At 43.8% G+C, this 25564-nt stretch overlaps 1 protein-coding gene across 6 annotated transcripts in view; it reads left to right on the top strand.

The window, feature by feature from the left end:
* The window catches only part of PPP2R2C (protein phosphatase 2 regulatory subunit Bgamma), a 623817-nt gene that overhangs the window by 320332 nt on the left and 277921 nt on the right, over positions 1-25564 (top strand). For 3 of the 6 annotated variants that reach the window (XM_029591453.1, XM_029591463.1, XM_029591491.1), the window contains one exon: positions 7107-7136. The exons of the other annotated variants lie outside the window; for them this stretch is intronic. In XM_029591453.1, coding sequence (XP_029447313.1) covers positions 7107-7136 — 30 coding nt within the window. The remainder of the gene's footprint in view (positions 1-7106; positions 7137-25564) is intronic. 6 annotated transcript variants of the gene reach the window in all.

The following is a 25564-nucleotide window of genomic DNA, read 5'->3' as shown; positions in this document are numbered from 1 at the left end:
TAGTGTGTTTTATAAAATGCTTTAGGTTCAAGTGACTGTCAATTATGACTCCAAGATCTCTAGCGTGGGATATTTGTAAGTTAGCTTGCGATTGGTGATGGAAGGGACTGCCTTCTGGAGTGATTAGCAAAAGTTCTGTCTTGGAAGTGTTGAGCACCAGGTTGAGGCTTGAAAGGTGATGGTTGATCGTTTGCAGGTGAGAGTTCCATAACCTGAGTGTTGAGTCCAGTGAGTTGGATATGGGGATTAAAATTTGAACATCGTCTGCATATATATAGAATTTAAGTTTTAGGTTAGAGAGTAGGTGGCAGAGAGGGAGAATGTAAATGTTAAGCAGGGTGGGCGATAAGGAGGAACCCTGGAGGACTCCAAATGGTGCATTAGTGTGAGAGGATTCCTTATTATTGATTTTGACCTTATAGCCTCTATTGCTGAGGAAGGAGTCGAACCATCTAAGAGCTGAACCTGCAGTTCCTATGTCTGAAAGCCAGTTTAGAAGGGTATTATGATTTACAGTATCGAAAGCTGCAGAGATGTCGAGAAGAGCTAAGAGGAACGACTTTCCTTTATCAAAGCCAATGTATACATGATCAAGGAGTGAGGTGAGGAGGGTTTCGGTATTGTGTTCTTTTCGGAAACCATATTGTGACGGGTGTAGAATATTGTGGTCTTCCAGGTAATTGTAATATAGTAATTTGGCCTGACAGGACAAGGAGCTATTTAAAGGGCTATAGGCCCAAGTTTTGTGTGGTTTTTTTTTCCTACTGTACTAAAATATTGCTTCTTGTCTCTTTTGACCAAAATCAAATGTAAGGACTGAGTCATCAGCTGAGGAAAGCCCCCTTTTGTCCTTGCAGTTGAGATTGAAAACCTATATAATACTGGAAGTTAATGTCTTTATCCTTCCCCATTGGGAAAATGAAACCATTTGTTCCCTGGGTAAATACGAGAGGATTAAAGCTTCTTTCTTTTTTTTTTTTTTTTAAAAAGTAAATTAAATGTTCCAGTGGGCACGTAGGACAAAGTTTATTCAGGAATCTCACTCCCTTAACCGCCACCCAGGTGTCCTTGGTGCGCACTGCACAAGTAAGAGAAAGCTCACAGTACCAGTGAGCTGCAAATGGACTGCAATCAGATTGATTGGATTGCTGGTATTATGTACCTGCATGGAAATTTCCGTTTCTGGCATATATTTTCCTACACTGTGAAACACGCCTTTATGAAAATAGAAATGATTGGCCATATTTCTGTACTGTAGCTCTTTGAGTCGCTGGATAATACAAATTTACACATGAATCAATAAAAGGATAACACATTCTCCGGAACGACTCTGGTGTCAATGCTGCTGTAATTATATTGGTGTCTGTTAGCATCTTGAAGGAGCTGCATTTACTGCTTTAAAGTACAGTAAATAAACATTTACTGCAATCAGGAGCACAGCAGGATTGCTGAACATAATAGGATAGTGGATTAGGGAAGGCAGCAAGTTGAGGGGGGGGGGGGGGGGTTGCCTCCATCATCATTTTTTCCGTTCTTACCATGGAGACCCATCTACCCTCCCTGCAGGCCTCCTCTAGATGGTACCTAGCTCAGGCTGACGGTTAGGGAGTTGAGGAGGGAGCTTATCGTTCCTAACCAGCACCTCCTCCAAGGATACTGGGGGTGGTATCTCCTGCCTGCATAACTGTGTGCAGGTGGGTGCATACAGTAGGGGTGGCATTTTGAGTTGGGTTTTGAGGAAGGAAGTTGTGTTCAGTTTTGTGGATTTCCCCAATATCTTGATGTAGGCCCCCCATGGTCAGATACCAAGGAGAAGGGGAGAGACCCATCCGGTCTGGAAAGGGGTTGTCTCAGTTTTGTGTGAGTAATTTTTTTGGAGAATCATTTTTGGATTGTAGTGAATCTCTATAACTGGCTCTGGGAGGAATGTTTTCCTCCTGCCTGGAGGAGGTCAGGGAAAAAGATCTGTTGTTTCCATCCTACTGCACATGGAGGGACAGCAGTGACTTGCCACAAGAGAAGGATTTCTGGGTATTTGGTTTTTTTTAGAAATTTTTGGAATCTTTTTTTTTTCTTTTGTGTTGAGGGGCAGTTCTGCCCAGGAGAAGGGACTGAGGATTTCATCTGCATGCTGTACGTTAGGACTTTCAAACCAAGAAATCCATTTTTCAACATCAGAGAAGAGAATGGGGAGTGGAAAAGGAGTTCATTTGAAGATCTCCATCAGAGCCTCTACCCAGGAGCAGAGAGGACTCAGAGAGAGCCTCTGTGACCTCAGCTATTTTTCTTCACCTTGGGAAGGAAGACTCATTGTGGATAGGGGACCCTCTGCCCTACTTAAGTGCCTGTTTTCCAAACTCTGGGAAGAGAGGTCATCTTGGTGCCTGCCACCTTGAGGGGCATTCACCCAGAGAAACAGGGCTGTGCCCGTGACTGTGGATAGAGCTTGGACATAATCCTAAGAAAATATGTTGGTACCAAATAAAAACAACCGAAGATTTCCTAGAGTAAAATTTGTTTTGTTTTGCAACACCCCACCTGAGAGGTTATTGGATCAGAGAAAATGCAGCATCAAAGAGACTGTGAGTACACCCAAAGAAAGAGAACGTGAGGTTTGGGCTCTGATGATTCAGCCTCCCTCATACAAAGAATCCATGTCCTGGGGCTAAAGAGACTGTGTGACTATGGTCATGGACTTAGCTTTGGGACTGAGTGTGTCCCTTCCACATTTAGCAAAATCCTTGAAATAGGGGCTATGTTATCTTAAATTTTCAATTTTTGTGGCCCTAATATGGACAGATGGAAGGAACTGACCCGAACATTCCTTAATGTGCTTGGCATCCCTCATCCCTCTGGCTCGATGGACTCCGGATTCACATATGGGCCCAGATTGTAAGGCCTCCTTGGCACATCATCATGTCCAGTTCCTACCTGACAATCTTCCCCTCTCCCTCCCACTTAATATACCGAAAGAGCTGCACCCACCCCATGCTGGCCTCCATCCCCCCACATCCCTTACCATCCTGAATCTCTGGGATTGGAACTTGTGTTGCTGTTCCCAGTATCATGCAGTTTTCCAGCCATGACCATACACGCCACTGGCATCCCCGTAGCATTCGCTAAAGTGCAGAACTCAGAGACTGTAGTTTAGTGAATCTCGTAGGAAATAGTTCATGCCACTTTATCACAGGTTAATAAATAGTCCCCTTAGTTTTATGTAAATAAATAACATCCGTGTTTTTCAGGGTTTTCCAGAGTCAGTGGGAGGAGGAGGAGGAGGAGACTAGAGATCCTTTCTCCAGTAAGAAGTGGGTAGCTGAGGAGCCATTAGTCCAGGAAAGGTGCAAAGACAAAGAGGCTCTCAAAAGTGGGAGAGTTGAGGTATTATGAAAAGATGATAACATTGAAGGGAAAATGTGATTTGTTTGTCTCCATTTGGTCTCTCTTCCCTTAGAAAATTCAAGTATGTTAAGAAACAGATATGTAGGATTTATTCCCTTGAGTCCTAGGTTGTGTGTTATATTTTATGTCATGAGGGTAGTGTCTCCTAATGGGTTCGTTTTTGTGCATAATCGCCCAGAAAGGTAGTTTGGAATTGGGTGGGATAGAAATTTTATAAAAAAAAAATAGGAATAAACATCACTTGTAAGCAAAATATGTTGGATATGATCTCCATCTCAAAAGTATTGCAGATGCCCTTAAAACTTGCATTGTACCAAACAGAGCCGCCTCCTGGAGTTCATAAGATGTAATATCTGTAGGCAGCATAGAAAGATGCTCTTAAAAATTATTTTTAAGCAGTGGCACCCAATAAAATTTGGACTATTTCTGTACCTTTCTATCATATTTTCCTGCTCTTTAATTGCATCTTTTAGTAAATGAGAATCTTCTCTCTACGTTCACAGAATAGTCACTTGGGACTGGCCCTTCTTTTAGGAATGCCATTCTTCTGCTTTTCTCCTTTACCACAGTGCCCGGTTGTCTTGCATCAGTCTTTCTATCAGTTAGATTAGGAATAGTAGTATTCTTAACAGAAGGCATGGGGGTAGTCTGCATGGAGCGGCAATTACTGCTACCCAAATGGAGCGGCAATTACTGCTACCCAAAAATAAAAAAAAAACTGGCTGAGCAAACTGGATGGGCCGTATTGGTCTTTATCTACGAATGTCCCAGATAAATCCCAGCTTCTTCATTCTCTACAATTCTTTCAGGGTCATGGCTTCACTGTTTTCTGGTACCCTATTATAGTGTTTACACAGTTTTTAGTGATGGGCCTACCATGCCACCTTATGATGACTTTTTCTGTATACATTACATTTCTGACATTACATCATACCCAGCGATGAAATGTGTAGCATTTTCCAGTTCTTTTTTTCCAGAATCTGTATTTGTCTGTTTTACTTTATGTTGGCTGTTCTGTGCTGCCAGGGCTGGCTCTAGGCTAACAGGCGCCCTGGGAGAAAACTGAAATTGGTGCCCCTCTCCTTCCCCCTTAAGTGGTGGCAACTCTGGCACCGCACTCCTTCCTTTGGAAGTGGTGGTGGCTTCCGCAGTCTTTCTCCTACCCACATCCCCTTCTTCCCCCGCCTCCATTTGCCCAGCACCGTTATTCCCTTGATCTTCTCTCTCTTTTTGTCTACCTACATGATGTGAAAGAGTATGGGGGAGGGGGTGTTACTATGGTGGTTCCCCCTTCTTGCATGGTACTCCATGTAACTGCATGCCCCAAAAGCCATTCCTGTGTGCTACAATTTTCAGTCTCTCATCTTTAGGATTTGCAGTGTTGATAAATATTATACTATTAAATGATTTACAAAGATGCTATTTCAGTATTCCAGCGGCTACCTCTGAAAATTCCTTTTCTTTGTTTATTTGGAAAGGTTGTGTAATGAAATTTTGGAGATTACTGAAACTGTATATGTTGAAAATGATGCTGTTTATATGTTACCTTATTATACTCTATAAATTCTTAATAAAAACAATTAAAAAGAGAAAATATAAGTGCTGCTGCTTGTTAGTATTACAACTTCCATTTTGTAAAGTGTCAGATCTATAATTTGCATATGTTGCTGAATCTTGTACTCAGAGCCCAGTTTCTTGCAACTCTATTGCAGGTTTAAATTGAAGTTAGTTGTGGAATCTCTGAAACCCATCAACTAAGCTATTAAGATATTACTTAAGATATTCATTTGCACCCAAAATTAAGAACATCTTTATTTTTTGTTTTAGAACTGGTCCTACAATGCTGTAAGCTCCCAATGAGCCTGGAGACTTAGAAGTGAACTTTATAAGACTGGCGTGCACCAAAACTGGGAGATATGCAAATATATCGGGCCAGTGTGTGTGAACATGTTTTAAAAGCCACCTAAGTATGCACATATCTTCTGCTGCACGCACAAATGAAAAGCTCCCAAAAAAGGGGTGAGGCGTGAGTGTAGTCTGGACGGGACATGGGCATTCCTAGATTTCAACTTCATATTAACATGTAAATATTTACGCGCACAGTCACGTGCCGGGGTGCCCTGTAGTGTAACTTTATTTCTGCTATGGAGGACATGTAAGTAAATAAAATAAAGATAAATAGATCAGCAGGGTTTTACGGGACTAACGAGAAGGGAGGTCTATTAAACTAGGAAGGTTTGATAGTCCTATCCCTTACCTGGGCAAACTGGGAAAATTGGTAATGGTGCGTGTGTTTTAAAATCCCCCCAACTTTCCCGGTAGAAGAGACGTTTGCGCACATAAGTGCATGTCCACTTAGAATTGCGTCACATGTCCACGCGTTCAGGCTATTTTATAACATGCACACATGTTATAAAATGGCCGCATCTCTGGGCACGGGCCAGGGAACATGGGCACTTGTGTGCCTGCATGCTTGTTTAAAAGTTATTGTCCCAAAGTGCCAAACTGGAACTGGGCTATGAGTTATATGATTCAGTACTTCGGATGAAACAAATTCAGATTTTGGATTCTGTAATTAAGCTAGTGAATGAGGCAGGTTCATCAGCTAAATGTTATCACTTTAAATTTGCCCTTATGGCTGTGACCTTAGAAAAGGGAGATCCAAGTGAGGAAAATTTTAATATTTATAATGGTAATGGCAATTGTGGGTTCTTGTTTTTAAGTACTATATGTTTCATACAATTAATTTAAATTGGACTTTAGAGGATACAGCAGAAAGCTAATGTTCCTCCAGAAATCCAACAGCAACCTCTAGTGACAGTCTTGGGCTTGGTCCGTGACTTATGTTGGTCACCATTGCCTTCCCCAGAGTACAGACCACTAATCTTCAGTAGAATGCATGAATTTAGGCTTTTGATATTTATCTGGCTTTTTCTTGACATTTCTGTCTAAAAAGCTAATATTTGCCCTTTATTGACTAAATATAGCTGGCTGTTTGTCATGATACTCATCTAAAGAACTACAGGAAAAGGCAACTAAATGTGTCATTCTCACTGTTATTGGTGTTATGTATTTAAGGAATGTGTGCCAGATGTCAGCAATAAATCCAAAAAGCTTTCTCCTTAAGATGTGGAATATGGCTTGGGCTTTGAACCTTTCTCTTATGGAGGAATTAAAGTGGATCTATTTTCTTATATTTTATCTTCAACTCTTCTATGTAATACATAAGGGTGGTCTCAGGTTGGTTTTTTTATTTTTATTTTACGTACCTTCTTCTTTCTGTAGAGGGATTTGGATAACTAGGGCATATGATTGAGATGCTGGAAAGTTAGGGTTAATGTGCGTAAGTCCTTAGATCCTTGACTAGTTAGGTTCAGTATAATTTGAATGGTGAAGAAGAGGAAATGTAGATATTAGTTGCTAATGAGCTGAAGCCAAGCAAGTTGGAGCATCTTTTCTCTGAAAGCCTTTAGCTGAATATCTGCTAAACTACTAACTAATGGAAAGTTTACTCCTTGACTTAAAAGTTTTACTAACATTATGGTCTCAAAAGAACATCAAAAGATATTGGTTAAAAGAAGTTTTATAAGATATGTTTTGCTTTGAATTGTTTCATGCTAGCTGTTTTATTTTAAGTGGCTTAAGCTTTTTAATTTTTTGTTTTTTTTTGTTTTTGTTTTGTTTTTTTACATATATTCTGTTAGGTTGCCTTGAGGTCATTACAACAAGCAATGGTAGGTATTATCTTTTTTTTCTGTTTTAAGTATAATGTGACTGTAGTTTTTAATGTCTTAAAGCTTATGATGAAATTCTCAACCTCATACTAAAAAGTCATTTAGAAAGAGGGTTCTCTTAGTTTAGAAATAGTTTACTGTAATTATTGGCATACTGTAGTTCACCCTAAGATATTTGTCTGTGCTGCCATGCTTGCATATACCTACAAGTGGAAATATATTTGGGTTGCTTTTTTGAGCACCATTCCATGAAGATAATGTTGCTGTTAAATTATTTTTATCTTAGTTGTTTGGTCAGACCACCACCAATATGCTTCTGCTGGTAAAATACACTCTCATTTGTGACCTTTGGTGATTGTATTAGTGGGTTCAGTTTCTCATAGATTATTGCAGCAATATCAATAAGATGAAATGCTCATTGCAAATTATAATATATGCTCATGCTTTATAGATAAATAGAATCAGCTACGTTTGTTCCAGCTACTGGAATTAAAGAAAATACTCAAATGACTTGAATATATTGCTTTTAAAAGACTAAATAATTGAATTATCCTTCATTCAGAAAAGATAAAACTAATTCACTCTCAGATGTGTAAAGGCCATTGTTTCCCACTACAGAATAAACAAAATTGTAGAGTCATGGATACCACAGATCCTGGGAGGGAATATTAGTATTGTCATTTATATAGTGTTTCAAGGCATTAGGGATGTGCATTTGTTTGAAATGAATGGGTAAAACATAACAAATGAATCTATTTTTGTTTCATTCATGGACCATGAAATGAATGGAGAGGTCCCCTCAAATGAGACAAAAATGTCCTTCTTATTTGTTTGTTTCCCATTGAAGCCTAGGGCCCATTGAAGTCTATGGCTAAGTTGTGGACAAATAGGCATAGATAGCTATAGCAACCAACTCTTGCCACTGTGACCTCAGTCTTGTCAGAGATGAGGCAGGACAAGTTAGCATGGAAATTACACAGAGGACAAATCACAGTGCAGCATCTTTTTAACTAGTCTATAGCTGCTAACTGAACCAAGTGACGCTGAACTTTTCCCATAGGACACTCTGAGCATATGCAAGAAGCTCTGTATTTCCTCTGTAGCAGTTGGTAGAGAAAGATGTGTTTGGAGAAGCCTTCTCAGAGTTTTAAAAAAAAGCTAGAAATTTTTAGATTTGGCACTGCTAAAGAACTGCTTCTGAACTTCTCTGTGCTGCATTGTTCTCACTATTGTGGCAAAAAGACTGAGGTAATGGTACTGTTGCTGTTTTTTAAATTTTCTCTTCATTGGGGAGGAGCAGGTTAGAAGACAGTGTGAAGATTGTAGCAGTTTGATTGATGTTTCTCTGTCTGCACACCAATGAGGTGAGCATACTGACAGACGGAAGAGAAGAAGAGTCTTACCAGGGTGCCAGTCTTTTTGGTTTTGTTCAGTGATGGAACTCTAACAGGTTTTTTGTGCGTGACTTGGAAAAGGAATCATTTAGCACTGAGTGTACACGGCTCACACATACACTGTGGGGCAGAGTTTCAAAACCCTATGCACGCCGGGCCTATTTTCAAAAGGCCCAGCAGCGCGCATAATGCCTTGGGACGTGTGTAAGTCCCGGGTCTTGAAAAATGGGCGGGGCCAGAGCCTCCAGGCACAGCGGCCATTTGGTGCTGTGCCCGGGATCATGGGCCAGCTGTTGGCCGTGCACGCAACCTACGGCTGCCTGGAGGCAGGCGTAACTTATAAAATAAAGGTTAGGGGGGGTTTAGGTAGGGCTGGGGGGTGGGTTAGGTAGGGGAAGGGAAGGTGTGGGGGGGCAGAAGGAAAGTTCCCTCTGAGGCCGCTCCGATTTCGGAGCAGCCTTGGACGGAACGGGGAAAGCCAGCAGGGCTCCCCAAGGGCTTGGCACGCGCAAGGTGCACTATTGTGCACCCCCTTGCACGCGCCAACCCTGGATTTTATAAATGCATGCGGCTGCACGCTCATGTTATAAAATCAGGCGTACATTTGTGCATGCCGGGTTGCACGCACAAATATATGCCCACGCGTAGGTATTAAAATCTGGCCCTGTATGTGAGTGTGTGACAGTTTTTTTGCTGTTTGAGTGTGGGATATTTCTTTGTAGACAATAGGGCAAATTTCGTTGGCTATTGTGGAGGCGAGATTGTTCCAGGATAGTAGAGCAGAGTCTGGGTTGGTCAGGTCGAGGTTGTTAGCGGCTTTGTCGAAGGCTGAAATAAGGTCTTCTGTGGCGCAGGGTTTGCGAAAAGAGATTGTGTTGATTTGAGTGGGGGAGACAGAGGAGGGGATATTTATAGAGAGGAGAACATTGATGAGGGAGTGGTCTGACTAAGGGACCGGGATAGTGATGGATGTGTTGGGAGATTGTATACTGGCGTTAACGAAGATAAGGTCGAGGGTATGACCTGCTTTATGAGTGGGGGCGGTGATAAGTTGTCTGAAACCCAGGGCCAGGAGGGTATTAATGAGGATCTCACAAGAGGGGGTAGAGGGGAGGACGTCAACATGGAGGTTGAAGTCTCCTAGTATTACAGCTGGGGTTTCTATATTGATATTGTCAGATAAATAGTTTCTCAGTTACACAGTTTGTCTTGTTATTGTAAGTTTCTGTACATTTTGTTCCTGTTCTATGTAAGGGCATTACCAACTAGTTATAAGTTATATGTAAACCGATACGATGTGCAAACGGTTGTTGGTATATAAAATTCTCTAAATAAATAAATAAATATAAATTCGATAAGAGGGGAAGGGTCCTGTTCAAGTCGGCTGGGGAGGCACAAATGAGGCAGACTTGTAGCTCTTTGGATTTAAACAGGCCAATTTCTAGTTTGTGGGGGGAGATGATGTTTTTTAGTTTGAGATTGAGGTGTTTTTTCGCAGCAAGGAGGAGCCCTCTACCTCTTTTTTTAAGTCTTGGGATGGAGAAAATGTCGTAGGAATGCATAGGGAGCTGGTTTATGAAGACATGGTCAGTGTTTTTGAGCCAGGACTCTGTGATAGCACAAATGTCAGGGTTGGAGTCAGTGAGCAAGTCATGGAGAATGGGAGTTTTTTTCAAGATTGATTGGGCATTAAAAAGGGATATAGCTAGAGTGGTGAGGCCCAGAAATTGTGTGAGGGGTGATATCATGATAGGTAGTAGGGATTTACGCTGGGTAAGGGGGCAGAGGTAAGCGGGAGTGGGATTTCTGTGAGTGGGGCAGTATATGCGGGGAATGGTGAGGGAGTACATGTGGGCTGTTGCAAAGAGAGTAGGGAGGGGGGAGGGAGGGAGAGAGGTTGCTGATACACTAAAGGGTGACACTAAGGGGCACAACAAGGGGCAGGCCCCTTTGTCGCACTCCTTTGGCGCACGACGCCAGGTGCGGGGTGCCTGCGACCGGCCTTTTTATGGGCCTGGTCATTCCGGGGAGGAGTCTTATGTTGCCGGGGGCGTCCAGAGGTGCGGCCTTGTACCTGCAGGGAGGCGTCGTCGTCGAGGCAGGCAGGCCCGGGACCCCAGCAGGTCCCGGGCCTACCTATATTGCGGTAATCAAAGCGAAATGTCTGATAATAATTTTACCAATGCCTCTAATCTTTCCCTATTAGCTGGTGGAGGCAAATAAACCACTAAAATTCCCACAACTCCCGCATATCCTAACCTCAAAAAGAGAGACAGCCCTGAATCGATGAAAGCTGAAACATACTACTGGCCATTCAGTTTTAATAACACCTGTCACTCCTCCTCCACTTCCCTATCCCTATACCCTAAACTGAAATAACTTATCATATCTCGGAAGACACAACTAAGAAACCCTCCCTCTTCAGGTAACCAGTTCTCTGTAATCAGTGCCAAGTCTGGCTGCTCTAAATTTATTTTGTACCTGTCTAGCATTGAGGAGAAGACGGGAAACATCCTATAGATCAAGTCTTCCATTAAGCCCACTTTAGGAACTACTCTGAAAAAGGGGACCACCAGTACCATCTGCATCCTTTCCCTTACACCTGATCCAGGCCTTTTCTTACCCTAACTTCCTGGCCTGATTATATCCCGCTCTTCCCTGTACATAGGGGATTTGATATACAGAGGCGTCTTCTTTCTAGCACATCTTATCTAGTAATAAAGTAATTACCGAAGCAACTTTACCAGTAGCGTCAAGCCAAATGTTCTCATCCCTGTTCCCAGAAGGCTCCCCCTTTGTATTTTATTGTTTTATTATTTATTTGCTGTTTGAGTTGAGTTTGTAAGACTTGGGTATTAGCACCAGACACAGTTGTCAGGGCTTAGGAAGCTCCTGCACTTGATTATTGTCTGACATTACTGTAACCAAGCCTACGGACAGGAATTTGCAGCACTTCAAAAACAAATTCTGTACTATCACTGTTGGCATCTGGAAAGCAACATGAGGGACTTGGATAGAGGGCTCGTGTTTTTTTGAGATCCCTCTCCAGGTATTTCCTTTAGAAGACTTTTCTTTTATGTGTGAGCCTGAAACTATGGGGTGGTATGTGGGCTGGAAAATGTTAGTGTTAGCACCCCAGGAGGTCAGTGTACTAAGCAGTGCTGAAACTCTCAAAGGTGAGGTCGTGTGCGGAAGTCGCTGTTAGCATGCATTAAATAGAATGGCACATGCAATTTTACCTTTTTCACAAACATTGATTTTAGTGCGTGCATTTGTTTTGTGAGATTTTATGCAAATATAATCCCCTTTGAAGTGGCTGAAAGGTGGAATATAAATACAATAAATAAATTAATTCTGAGTGGCTACGGTACAAATGTGTGCACAGCATCTCATTAGCTATGAACTCACAATTAAAGCATGCACAAAAATCTATATTGCAAAACCTTTAACCACATGTAAGGCAAGTGTAAAGAATTTTGCAGTAAAGTCCATAGGTACTCCATGCACACTTTCAAATTGGTGCCTGTGCGCCAGCACATGCCCAGATATATGGCCCTTTTATAACATGTGTCCACATATGCATGCACATTATAAAATAGCCTGGCCATGTGCACCCAATTTTTCAGTGGGTGTGCAAATTTGCATTCTACAGCGTAAGTCAAGGTGTTTTATAATGGATATGCATTCATGCCATTGCCAGTTTTACCAATTCATCCACCAGTTCCTATAGATTACTTTATTGTGCATTTGTACTCTGTTCCCAGAAGGATGTATCTTAGTTTTGGCGGGGTAAGGGATGGGGGGAGGGGGTAACAGCTGGGATATGGGAAATACATTTTCCTTTTCTTAAATGTTCTCTCCGTGGCGGATAAGAGCTACCAGTTAGCAACCTTGTCTTCCAGACACCCCCCCCCCCCCAGGTTTGATAGCCTGCACTCCCCACAGTTACCCCAGGCGCTTTAATCCCAGCAGAAATGGCTGGTTTTAATATTTTTACAAGTTAGCAGAAGTAAACATACGCAGCAGTGGGCCTGAGTGCGTAAGTATTTACATGCATATCTCATGGCCATGCCCCAAAATGCCCGTGTCCTGCCCAGACAATGCCACTTTTTGAAACTTGGGCGGCTTTTAAAACTTGGTCGGCGTGCATAGGCCCGACTTGTGCATGCATCCCCTAATTTATGCACGCAATGGGTTTTTAAAATTCACCTACAAGTTTGTTCCAGAGGCAGTGGGTAAAGTGAATTGCCCAAGGTTACAAGGAGTGGTACCTGGTTCATAGCTCAATGCTCTAAACATTAGGCTACCCCTAGTAAGATAGGGTAAATGTGAAATGTTAAAGTTTACATGCTTACTTTTGAAAATTGAAATGATTCCCCATCTTAACTCCATCCCTGGGAATACCTCCTTCAAGTACATGTAAAAATAAATCCAAAATTGCTTCCTCACATACTTTCATGCATAAAACATCATTCCCTGTACGTACCCGGATCAGCCCAGACTGCTGGGTTATGCCTCCCTTCCAGCAGATGAAGACAGTGAAAAACTTGAAGGACACCCCTGTAAGTAGGATGTGCCACCTGCAGCCCCTTCAGTATTTCTCTCCAGCAGATGAAGGTGGCAGAACCTGCAGTCCTGGCTAATTGATTCTAAACAAGAAAAAAAAGAAAAAGAAAAGAGAGTTGCAGTGACAGGAGTCCTTTAAATTTCTTTGGCTGAAACAAAGTTTAAAAAAAAAAAAGAGCCAGGCCTCCCGAGGAGCAGAGTCATTTCTCCTTGGTGGTAGGCCTGCCGTGTGCTTTGCCCTTCACTCCAATGTACCAGGAGCAGCAGCCGGTGAGTGACTGGGGGGGATTTACCGGTAGGCCGGTCCCTCCCCACTGGGCAAGAGACATCTGCGGGTTGTGCTCTGGTGAGGCCAACGCGAATTAAAAAAAAAAAAAAAAAGAATCAGAACGTGTTGTTTTTTTGCAGCTGCACTGCTCTTATTTGGTCTCCCGGGCTCCGGGGTTTATTTTCACGGTCTCCTCTCCTTGTTCAGCGTAGCGATGCTGCACGCTTCGGCCTGCAAATCCTGTGGGGAGCCGGCAGCACGGCTCTCCAGAGATAGCCTCTGCTCCCGGTGTCTTCCCGGGGCTGAGGGCCCGTCAGCGGGGGCAGCTAGCGTCATGGGGAGGCAGGCACATCGGTCCCGTGGTGCAGGTGCCCAATGCTGCTTCATGGTACCCAGCCTGCCCCACTCCCATGGAACATGGGAACGGCGGCCATTTTAGGAGCTTTAGATGCTGATGCAGACAGCTCAGCAGGGGGAGGGGATCTCCCTCCTCAGTTATTTCCGCAGGATTTTTGCCCCGGGTCTCCCCATGATTTATTTCTTGCTTTCCATGTCCTTTGGGTACCCCCCCCTTGAGAAAATTTAAAGGGCCAGCTTTCTTTTCGACTGATTTTATTTTACTATTACATAAGGCTTATTTAGCTAGCCTTATTCCCATGGGAGATCCTGAGCCCCCTCCGGGGCGGCCTGTGGATGGGCCCTCTCCTCCTGCGCAGGTTCCTAGGCCAGATCCTCCTGAGGTCTCCCGGTTTAGGGTGGTCCGGGCAGGGTCCGATTCCGGGAACCAGGAATTCGATTCCGAGTGTGTGGTCCCGGTGGAAGGGGATGATCCTTGGGTCCTTAGGCTCTTTCGTAGAGATGAGTTGAAGACGATGATTCCACATTTCCTAGTGGAGTTGGGCATACCAGTTGGTCAGATGCCGACGCCTCAGGATCAGGGCACTGTGGATCCGGTCTGTCTGGTCTTCGTCCCCCGGCTAGGTCTCTTCCTTTTCATCCTATGTTGCTCCAGCTAATGTTTCGGGAGTGGGATACTCCGGAAGCCAACCTTCTCTTAGGCAGAGCTATGGAAAAATTGTATCCGCTGCCTGATGACTCTCTTGACCTCCTTAAGGTTCCCAAGGTTGATGCGGCCGTATCCTCAGTCACCAAGTGTACGACTATTCCTGTGGTTGGGGCAGCTGCTCTTAAGGACCCTCAGGATCGTAAGTTGGAGGTGCTTCTCAAGTGTATCTTCAAAGTGTCGGCTCTGGGGGTTCGAGCAGCTATTTGCAGTAGTTTAATGCAGCATGTGAGTCTCTGGGGGGAACAACAACTCCTGAATGCCATAGAGCTCTCCCCGGAGGAATCGGAGGCGGCTGTAACGTATGGGGCGGATGCCTTGTACGATCTCCTTCATACATCTTCGCATACTATGGCCTCTGCGGTGTCAGCCCACAGGCTTTTATGCCATGGCTGATGTTTCCTCCAAGTCGCAGTTGGGTGATTTTACGTTTATGGGGAAATTACTTTTTGGAGATGATTTGGAGCAGCTCATTAAGTCCTTGGGGGACAATAAGGTGTACAAGCTCCCGGAGGATAGGCCAAAAGCTTCCAGAGGTTTCGGCCCTTCCCGGTCACGTTTTCGGGGGCAGCGCCTTTTTCGCCAGTCTAAGCCGGCTCCGTTTGGCCAAAGACAGTCGTCCGGCAGGTTGCAGACCTAGTCTCATTCCTTTTGTGGCCGTAGACCTGCCCGAGATGGCAGTGCCATAGGGGCGACGGGAGTCAAGTCCTCCCAATGAAATAGCACCAGCCCACCCCCCTGTTCCAGTCATTGAGGGGCAGCTGTCCCTGTTTTATGAGGAGTGGGTCAAAATAACGTCGGACCATTGGGTTCTAAACATTATAGAACACAGCTATGCCTTAGATTTTGCTTGTCCCTTACGAGATCTATTTCTGGTGTCGCCCTGCAGGTCTCTGGAGAAAAGGTGCCAGGTGTCTCTCATGCTTCGCCGGTTGTTGGAACTCGGGGCGGTCGTCCCGGTTCCTCTGAATGAACTTCGAACTGGCAGGTATTCGATTTATTTCCTGGTTCTGAAGAAGGTAGGGTCCTTCCGTCTGATTTTAGATCTGAAGAAGGTCAACAGAGCTCTCAGAGTGCCCCGTTTTTCTTATGGAGACGCTATGTTCCGTAATCGCCTCCGTCAGAGCAGGGGAGTTTTAGCATCCCTCGATTTGATGGAAGCGTACCTACACATTGCAATTTGGAAGGACCATCAACGGTATCTCTGGTTTATGGTCCTCGGCAAGCATTACCAGTTTCAGGCACTTCCCTTCGGGCTGGCGACCGCTCCGTGCACATTTACCAAGGTGATGGTGGCGGCAGCTCTCCGTCGCCAGGGGATCCTGGTCCATCCCTACTTGGATGGCTGGCTCATTCGAGCGAAGTCAAAGGAACTATGTGAGGCAGCGGTCGCCAGGGTGGTGCAGACACTTCACACTCTGGGTTGGATCATCAATGCAGACAAGAGCCAGTTGTCCCCCGCCCAGGTCCTGGATTTTTTGGGGGGAGATTCGATACTTGGATTGGGAAAGTCTTGCTGATGCAGGATCGGATAGACAAACTCATGTCGCACGTTCGGCGTCTCTTGTCCCTGCCAGTTCCAGGGCGTGAGACTGTTTACAGGTTCTTGTTTCTATGGCGTCTACTCTGGAGTTGGTCCCGTGGGCTTTCGCTCATATGAGGCTGTTGCAAAGGGCTTTGCTCTCACATTGGGACCGCAAGTTGGAAGCTTTTCAAGTTCCCTTACCCCTCCAGGAACCGGCCAGGTCCAGCCTAGCTTGGAGGCTGACCCATGAACACTTGTCCTGGGGGAAAGATCTGGAGGTCCTTCAGTGGACTATTGTGATGACGGATGCCAGTCTTTCTGGCTGGGGGGCAGTTTGCCAATCTTAGGCAGCCCAAGGCCAATGGACGAAGCAGAAAGCGCAATGGTCCATCAATCATCTCGAGACCAGGGCAGTCCGCATGGCCCTGCAGAAGTTCTTGCCTCTGGTTCATCGTCGGTCGGTGAGAATGCTCTCCGACAACGCAACGACAATAGCATATATCAACCGGCAGGGAGGCACAAAGAGTCGCCCTGTAGCGGTGGAGGCGGACGAGCTCATGGCCTGGGCAGAAACTCATCTGCTCAGGATAGCAGCTTCACAAATTGCTGGGGTAGACAACGTACAGGCGGATTTTCTGAGCCGTCAGAGATTGGATCCCAGAGAATGGGAGCAGTCCGAGGCATTTGCGTTGATATCGCATCCCCCGTTTGGATCTTCTAGCGACTCGAGGGAATGCCAAGGCGCCGCACTTCTTCAGTTGCAGAAGAGAGCACGGAGCAGAAGGGGTGGACGCTCTTGTCCTCCCATGGCCTTGCAACATTCTGCTCTATGCATTCCCTCCTTGGCCTTTGGTAGGTAAGGTCTTGAGAAGGATAGAAGCCCATCCGGCAGCGGTGGTGCTGGTGGCTCCGGAATGGCCACGAAGGCCGTGGTTCGCGGATCTCCTCAACTTTGCAGTGGACGGGCCGCTCTGTCTGGGTCATCTACCGAATCTCCTGCAGCAGGGTCCAGTATTTTTCGACCAGGTGGATCGCTTTTGTCTAGCGGCTTGGCTTATGAGAGGCGGCAGTTGAGAAAAAAGGGGTATCCGGATTCGGTGATTTCCACTCTTTTACGGGCTCGCAAAACTTACGTGTGTCCGAGTCTGGAAGGTTTTTGACTCTTGGTATAGTAGGTCGAATGTTTCCCTAGGCGGGCCTCGATAGTCCACATTCTAGCCTTCTTGCACGAGGGTTTGGCAAAAGGGCTAGCTTTCAGTTCTCTCTGGGTTCAAGTGGCAGCGTTAGGATGTTTACGTGGAAAGGTGGATGGTGCGTCCCTAGCGGCTCATCCGGATGTGGTTCGTTTCCGTCGGGGTGCTAAGCATTTGCATCCTCCATGTCCAGCTGTTTGTCCATCCTGGAGTTTGAATTTGGTCCTTAGGATGTTGTGTGAACCTCCTTATGAACCGCTCAGGTGCGTCACTCTGAAGTACCTTACGCTCAAAACAGTGTTTTTGGTAGCTATCTGCTTGGCTTGGAGAATTTCGGAAATTCAGGCCCTATCTTGTCGCGAACCTTTTCTTAGGTTTTGCAATTTTGGTGTTTCTCTTAGAACCCTGACGTCCTTTCTGCCTAAGGTTGTATTGGTTTTTCACGTGAACCAGTCCATTGAGTTGCCTGCGTTCCTGGATTTGGATCAGAATTCTCCACATGCTCGTGAATTGAAGCGATTGGATGTCAGGCGGGCATTGATGCGTTACTTGGAGGTCACTAATGATTTTCGCCTGTTGGATCACCTTTTTGTCTTGTGGAGCAGTCCCAGGAAAGGGCATAAAGCATCCAAGACTACTATTGCCCGATGGTTGAAGGATGCTATTGCTTCAGCATACATATGTCACGGCCGAGCAGTTCCAGAGGGTCTTAAGACTCATTCGCTCCATTCTCAGGCGGCATCCTGGGCAGAAAGTCAGTTGATTTCCCCTCAGGAGATCTGTAGGGCAGCAACCTGGAAATCTTTGTATACCTTTGCTCGGCATTACTGTTTGGATGTTCGGGCTCCCGACTCAGAGAGTTTTGGCAGCGGTGTGCTTCGAGCGGGGCTTTCTAGGTCCCACCCCATGTAAGGTGGCTTGGGTACATCCCAGCAGTCTGGGCTGATCCGGGTACGTTCAGGGAAAGGAAAATTGGTTCTTACCTGCTAATTTTCATTCCTGTAGTACCACTGATCAGCCCAAATGCCCGCCAGGTTTTTTGATTCCGCTCGACAGGTTTTTTTCCTGTCATACTATAGCAGGATGAAGATTTCACATTTTGTACATAGTTGAGTCTCCTGAGTTTGGTTTAACTATTTAAATTTTTGGATTTCTGTTACCACTTTAATTCTGCTTTGATATTGTTTATACTGAAGGGGCTGCAGGTGGCGCATCCTACTTACAGGGGAGTCCTTCAAGGTTTTCTCTGTCTCCATCTGCTGGAAGGGAGGCATAACCAAGCAGTCTGGGCTGATCCGTGGTACTACAGGAATGAAACTTAGCAGGTAAGAACCAATTTTCCTTTTTACACGCATAAATGCTTTTGAACATTACCCTTTTAATGTAACTTTGAAAACTGTATCATTCAGATTAGAAAATATTGGCTTAAGTATTGAACAAAGCTTTGTGGGCCTTATAGTGTAATGTGCTTCTCTCATTTTGTGCTTATGAAAAATTCATAATATATCTGATCTTGTATGCTGGTCTTGCTTTTTTTTTTTCTTTTTGGAGTTTTATTTGTGGTTTTTGTAAAGGAAAGGAAAAATATGAATAGTGCAGGCATTAAATTGTTCAGTCAACCTGCATAAAGCTTTTCACACACAAAAGTCCCCACTGTGTAGTATCACTAGTAAAATTTTTGAAATTCAGTGACAGATTTAACATTTGACAAAACGTGAGCAAGAAATTGCAAACAGTCTGCAAGTTGGTTTGTTTTCACAGTTTCAAAATAGCACATCATATACCCTGGTGTTTAATTTCCTGCGGTTTCCGGAAGGGGGAAATTCCACAGAAGAAGTTTGCGCAAGCGTAGATGCGTGCAAAGAAGATTTGTGGAACTTTGGCTTGCAAGAGCTAAATTTCGTGATCCGCCAAAAATTCCATAGCGCTCTTTGCTTGTTTTTTCGGCTTACATGTCTTTTAGTGGCACTTTTCCCTTTCAGGAATTGCAGGAGATTAAAGATTGTTTGCAAACTTAACTTGCAGGCTTTTTGAACTTTACCTGAAACAGAGAGCCTGGCACGATGTTAGGTTCCATATTAGGAGCTACCACCCAGGAAAAAGATCTAGCCATCATAGTGGATAATACTTTAAAATTGTCGGCTCAGTGTGCTGCACCAGTCAAAAAAGCAAACAGAATGTTAGGAATTATTAGGAAGGGAATGGTTAATAGAACGGAAAATGTCATAATGCCTCCATATCGCTCCATGGTGAGACCGCACCTTGAATTCTGTGTACAATTCTGGTCGCCGCATCTCAAAAAAGATATAGTTGCGATGGAGAATGTACAGAGAAGGGCAACCAAAATGATAAAGGGGATGGAACAGCTCCCCTATGAGGAAAGGCTGAAGAGGTTAGGGCTGTTCAGCTTGGAGAAGAGACGGCTGAGGGGGGATATGACAGAGGTCTTTAAGATCATGAGAGGTCTTGAACGAGTAATTGTGAATCGGTTATTTACACTTTTGAATAACAGAAGGACTAGGGGGCATTCCATGAAGTTAGCAAGTAGAACATTTAAGACTAATCAGAGAAAATTCTTTTTCACTCAACGCACAATAAAGCTCTGGAATTTGTTGCCAGAGGATGTGGTTAGTGCAGTTAGTGTAGCTGGGTTCAAAAAAGGTTTGGATAAGTTCTTGGAGGAGAAGTCCATTAACTGCTATTAATCAAGTTTACTTAGGGAATAGCCACTGCTATTAATTGCATCAGTAGCATGGGATCTTCTTAGTGTTTGGGTAATTGCCAGGTTCTTGTTGCCTGGTTTGGCCTCTGTTGGAAACAGGATGCTGGGCTTGATGGACCCTTGGTCTGACCCAGCATGACAGTTTCTTATGTTCTTAAACTATCTCTATGGTCCAAAGATCATTAGCAAATAAACTAGGCCATTAACGAAATGCTGGTTTAGAGTAACACTTGAAAGTTTATGGTTGTAATTTTCTTTGACTGTTTACGATAATGTGTGTAATTATTTTGTGCGAGTAGCATAATTTGCTTTTGTTAATAATATACAGTAAGATGTTTGGTTAAACAACATGGCCTATAATATAGTGTTACTGAATTAATGTGTTGCTGCTGGCAAGGGACCTATTGTACCTCATAATTACAATTGTAAATCGGTATATCAGAATAAAATACTATAGCAATAAAATAATTTAAAAAAAATCTCCTCCTCTAATACAATGAGGAAAAAAATCCCCAGCAAGATCCAAAGTATACGATTGCAACTGAACAGTACATCTTGGCACTGTGTTACCCGATTACACATTGAGTATCCTAATATCATGTAGATTATTATGCTAGATAAAAAATAATGCCCTGAAGGGGTATTGCAGAAAATATGCATACCATCAGGCAAATTTAATTAGAGGCTCAGAATATATTTACCTTGGTTTTAGTCACAGTTTTTTTTATGATGGATATTATAGAAGCTGAGCTCTTATGGCGGTAAGTCACTGCTTTGGATCCAAGATTGCTTAACAAACGAACAATTATTTTTAAGACAGTACTGTGTGCATGATGAGTCTTATTTATTCACTGAAAATAAGTGGGAAAATTGCAGTAAATTTGCTGAATACAGCTGTGCAGGTGCATGCACCATGTATGTATGTGTGCTCTTAGATACACGCATTCCATTACTTTTGATAGTAAGAATGTGTTTCAAACACAAATTATTTGGATTGCTTACTCCGAACTGTCATTGCTTGGCAGTCAGGTTTGCCTGGATAGGATTCTTCTGTTTCCAAAAGCCCAATTTAAAATCTAGGGGTTTTTATTGATCTGGACTTAACTTTGATGCTTACATCTCTTCAGTCTGATAGAGTCTGTTTCAAATTGCAGTTGGTTCATTTGCTGAAATAAATATACTTTTTTATTTTCAGTTGAAAACTAGTATCTTTTCTCTTTTCATTATTAATTGTATGGCGGTGGATTTACCTTTAGAAAGCATTCTGTTTGATCTAGAGAGTGGCAGACTGTGTTAATTTAATGCAGACACATTATGCCAATTTTGTACCATTGGCTACTGCTGATGTACAGAATCTAAAAGAAATACCATTGTCAAGCTCTTTTTGACCTCCTGCCATGAAAATTTAGCGTGGCTGGGATGCCATATACAAAAGTTATTTGAGGGGACACCCACACACACATGTATTCGCAGACATGGTGATCTCATAATAGGCTGCCTCCCCTTCAGAAAGCAGGGTAAAAAAATGCCGTGGTAAATGTAGCTTAAATCCGTGTAGAAAAAGAAAATCATGTTAAAACATTTTCTCCTCTATTATGCAAAATTAAAACGTGGGCAAAATATGAATAGGAGTAAGACTCTGAAGAACAGAAATGATTATCCACGGTTCTGTCCTGAACATTTATTTTACAGCATGGAAATAAATGGCATGCGCTGAACATCTTTTATTCTTATACAGAGCAAATAGCTCCATGTTTGTAGGGAGAGGCTTGGCCAGCCTTTCCCTACAGATATGCAGCCAGAGCTGAACTTGGTCAGCACCCTCCCCCCCCCAGGCACTCATTCGGTGTTATTCATCTCCTCCACCCCGCTTCTCCCCCCACCCCCAAAAAAAAAAAACAAAAAACCAATCCTCGAGTCCTCAGCTCCAGTGGTGATCCTCAAAGCATAGTGAATACAGGGCCTAAGCTTCTGCTCAGCTTCCCCACCACTTCTGGGCATTCCTGCAGGGATGAGGCCTGTGAGCAGAAGCTTAGTCCTGTGCTTTGAGAATTGCTGCTGGAGCTGAAGGTCCAGAGGGGAGAGAAGACAGTGGTGGTGGCAGCGGCAGAAGTGGGTGAGGGAACCTTCCAATTTCTGGGGCAGGATTGCAGAGCAGTAAGGAGGGAGGAAACTTGCTGCCCTTAAATTTTGCTGCCCTAGGCACAATCTAATAGGCCTGTGCGTAAATCCAGATGTCTCTGAGGCTACATTAACACTTTGGGGTAGATTTTAATATATGCGTGCGCATGTTATGATATCGGCGGTCCATGGGCACATGCGTGTCAGGTAGAATGCAAAATTTGTGCGGCAACACATCCTGGCCTTCCCCAATTCCCTCCCAGTCCGCTCCAATTAAGGAGCGGACTAGGAGGAAACTTCCCTAGCCTAACCACCCTTCCCTTCCCCAACCCCTAATTCCTACCTTTTTCCCTTTCATTTTTTTGTTCCCAGATATACTTCAGGGCCCGACCTGAAGTAAGTTGGCTGCCGGCGCGCGAGACTCCGAGACAGCGATCAATGCCGCTGTCCCGGCCTGCCCCCTTCCCCTCCTGGCCCGCACCTTGGAAGAGGCCTGGCTCTTGTGTGCATACCAAGGATTACACGTGCGGCCGGGCCCCTTCTAAAATGCGCACAGCACGCGCACAAGGCCAGGCCACGCGTGTAAGCCCCATTTTCCCCATGCACACCTTTTTTAAAATCAACCCGCAAGTGTAGGAATTTTTCAGACTAGAGGCCACTCTTTATGATTTTTCAGACTAGAGGCCACTCTTTATGATGACAATTGCATCTTAATTAGAATAATGCATACCACTTGAAATAGATCTAGGCATCATAGTTGATAATACTTTAAAATCATCGGCTCAGTGTGCTGCAGCAGTCAAAAAAGCAAACAGAATGTTAGGAATTATTAGGAAGGGAATGGTTAATAAAACGGAAAATGTCATATTGCCTCTGTATCGCTCCATGGTGAGACCGCACCTTGAATACTGTGTACAATTCTGGTCGCCGCATCTCAGAAAAGATATAGTTGCGATGGAGAAGGTACAGAGAAGGGCAACCAAAATGATAAAGGGGATGGAACAGCTCCCCTATGAGGAAAGGCTGAAGAGGTTGGGGCTGTTCAGCTTGGAGAAGAGACGGCTGAGGGGGGATATGATAGAGGTCTTTAAGATCATGAGAGTCTTGAACGAGTAGATGTGACTCGGTTATTTACACTTTTGAATAATAGAAGGACTAGGGGGCATTCCATGAAGTTAGCTAGTAGCACATTTAAGACTAATCGGAGAAAATTCTTTTTCACTCAACGCACAATAAAGCTCTGGAATTTGTTGCCAGAGGATGTGGTTAGTGCAGTTAGTGTAGCTGGGTTCAAAAAAGGTTTGGATAAGTTCTTGGAGGAGAAGTCCATTAACTGCTATTAATCAAGTTTACTTAGGGAATAGCCACTGCTATTAATAGCATCAGTAGCTTGGGATCTTCTTAGTGTTTGGATAATTGCCAGGTTCTTGTGGCCTGGTTTGGCCTCTGTTGGAAACAGGATGCTGGGCTTGATGGACCCTTGGTCTGACCCAGCAAGGCAATTTCTTATGTTCTTATGATTAATAAATTTCACTTGATCTTTGTTTTCATTCATAGCATATCATTATGTTTTTTATTTCATTTTTAACAATCACAAAGAATCTTGGCAGCAGGATGCTCTTATTTGCCACCAAGAAAAGATTTAAGAAAAGAAATGCATATTTCCCATATCCCAGCTGTTACCCCCTCCCCCCTTTCCATACCCCACCAAACTAATATACATCCTTCTGGGAATAGAGTACAAATGCACAATAAAGTAATCTACAGGACTCAGATGCTTGAATTAAACAATAGAAAAATCATTCAGGATCCTACTTCACACTCTAGGAGACACTGACTATAGGTACATGTCCCAGACTTTCAGAAAATGTGATTTGTTTTTTTTGCATGTCATATTTTACAATACATTTTTTACGTAATATATAAATGAAAATTTGAGTAAGTACAGGAGCATCAGGTACTAGCCATTTCCGTAAGATAGCCTTTTTCGCTAACAGCATTATTTTCCTGCTCCAAAACAGAACATAACTATTCTGGAATGGTACATCTCTTAAATTATGAAAAAGAATCTGTTTCTTATCTAAAGGTAGATGGACACCTGTGATATTGGGGAAAAAAAACTGTGTAAACCTCCTCCAAACCCTAGAAGGCAGTGCTAAAATAGATGTCCTAATGTATCTACTGTGCAATTACATTTCTTACATTGATGAGACTGGGTCAAGCTCAAGATATGTGCTTGCTTTAGGGCAGAGCTTTCCAAACTTTTCATGTTGGTGACACACTTTTTAGACAAACATAATTTCACGACACGGTAATTCAGTCTACTAGTAAACCAGAGGTTAAAGGTTAAACGAACGAAACATATTTCGACAATTTATGTATGTTTCCTTAAATATATACATAAATAAAATGTTTCACGACACAACCTATCTCATGAAAACCTTAAATTTATATTAAAAATATATATTCCAAGATTCATGTTATTGTTATAATTTATGAAAAACAATAATAAAACAAATTGTCTGTCCCCCACACACTCATCTCTCTCCTCCCCCCAGCACATGTCTGGCCCCCACACACTCATATCTCTCCCCCTCAAGCACATGTCTGTCCCCCCAGCACGTTTGCCCCCCACTCACTCATCTCTCTCCCCCCAGCACATGTCTGGCCCCCACACTCATGTACCTCGTCTTTTTGATTGTTGCCAGTTAAGTGCTTCACTCCCTTCCATGATCACCAGACACTGCTGCTTGCAGTCAGTACTCCTCATGGCCAGGCCTCATCGGCAGCAGCAGCCAATGCAAGGATGGCTGGGCTCGTTCCACCCACCAAGCCCCCCCAAAAAACGCGATTGACAGCAAAAATCACCCAATTATAAGCAACCCATAAACTGAAAAAAAAAAGTGAATCTCTAGAAAAAAAAAGCCCAAATTCGCATCAGAGTTGACCGGGCTTGCGCGACACACCTGCACACTGCAGGCGACACAATAACGTGTCCCGACACACAGTTTGGAAAGCTCTGCTTTAGGGGGTTATAGAAAAGTAGTAAAAATATATAGTGAGTTGGCCTGGTTTGGCCTCTGTTGGAAACAGGATGCTGGGCTTAATGGACCCTTGGTCTGACCCCAGCATGGCAATTTCTTAATGTTCTTATAAGACTTTGTATAGTCAGGATTTTTATCCGGTTTAAGAATTACAGTAATATGAGCCTTATTGGAAAAAAGTGAGGAATGTGGCTATTAACTCCTCTACCATGCTTTCCAAAGGGAGAAGAAGTTGGCCTAGTAATAATTTGTAAAATTATTAAGGGAAGCCATCAGGACCAGGTGATTTTAACAGTTATGCCTTCTGAATGCCTGTCTGGAGTTCTTGATCTTTGATCGGAGTATTCAAATGAGATAATTGATCTTCTGTTAGTTTAAGTAGCCCAGTAGATGCTAAATATTTCTGAATCCTCAAAGCTTGGGCAGTAGGGCTGAGTAAAGTTGTTGATAGTGGGGTACATTTTAAAAGACAGTGCGCGCGTACTTTGTTCGCGCATCAGGCGCGAACAAAAGTACGCTGGATTTTATAAGA

Source organism: Rhinatrema bivittatum, chromosome 1 (genome assembly GCF_901001135.1).
Source record: "Rhinatrema bivittatum chromosome 1, aRhiBiv1.1, whole genome shotgun sequence".
Classification (NCBI taxonomy): domain Eukaryota; kingdom Metazoa; phylum Chordata; class Amphibia; order Gymnophiona; family Rhinatrematidae; genus Rhinatrema; species Rhinatrema bivittatum.
Note: the sequence above shows the minus strand (reverse complement) of the source record. Positions and strands in the feature narration are given on the sequence as shown.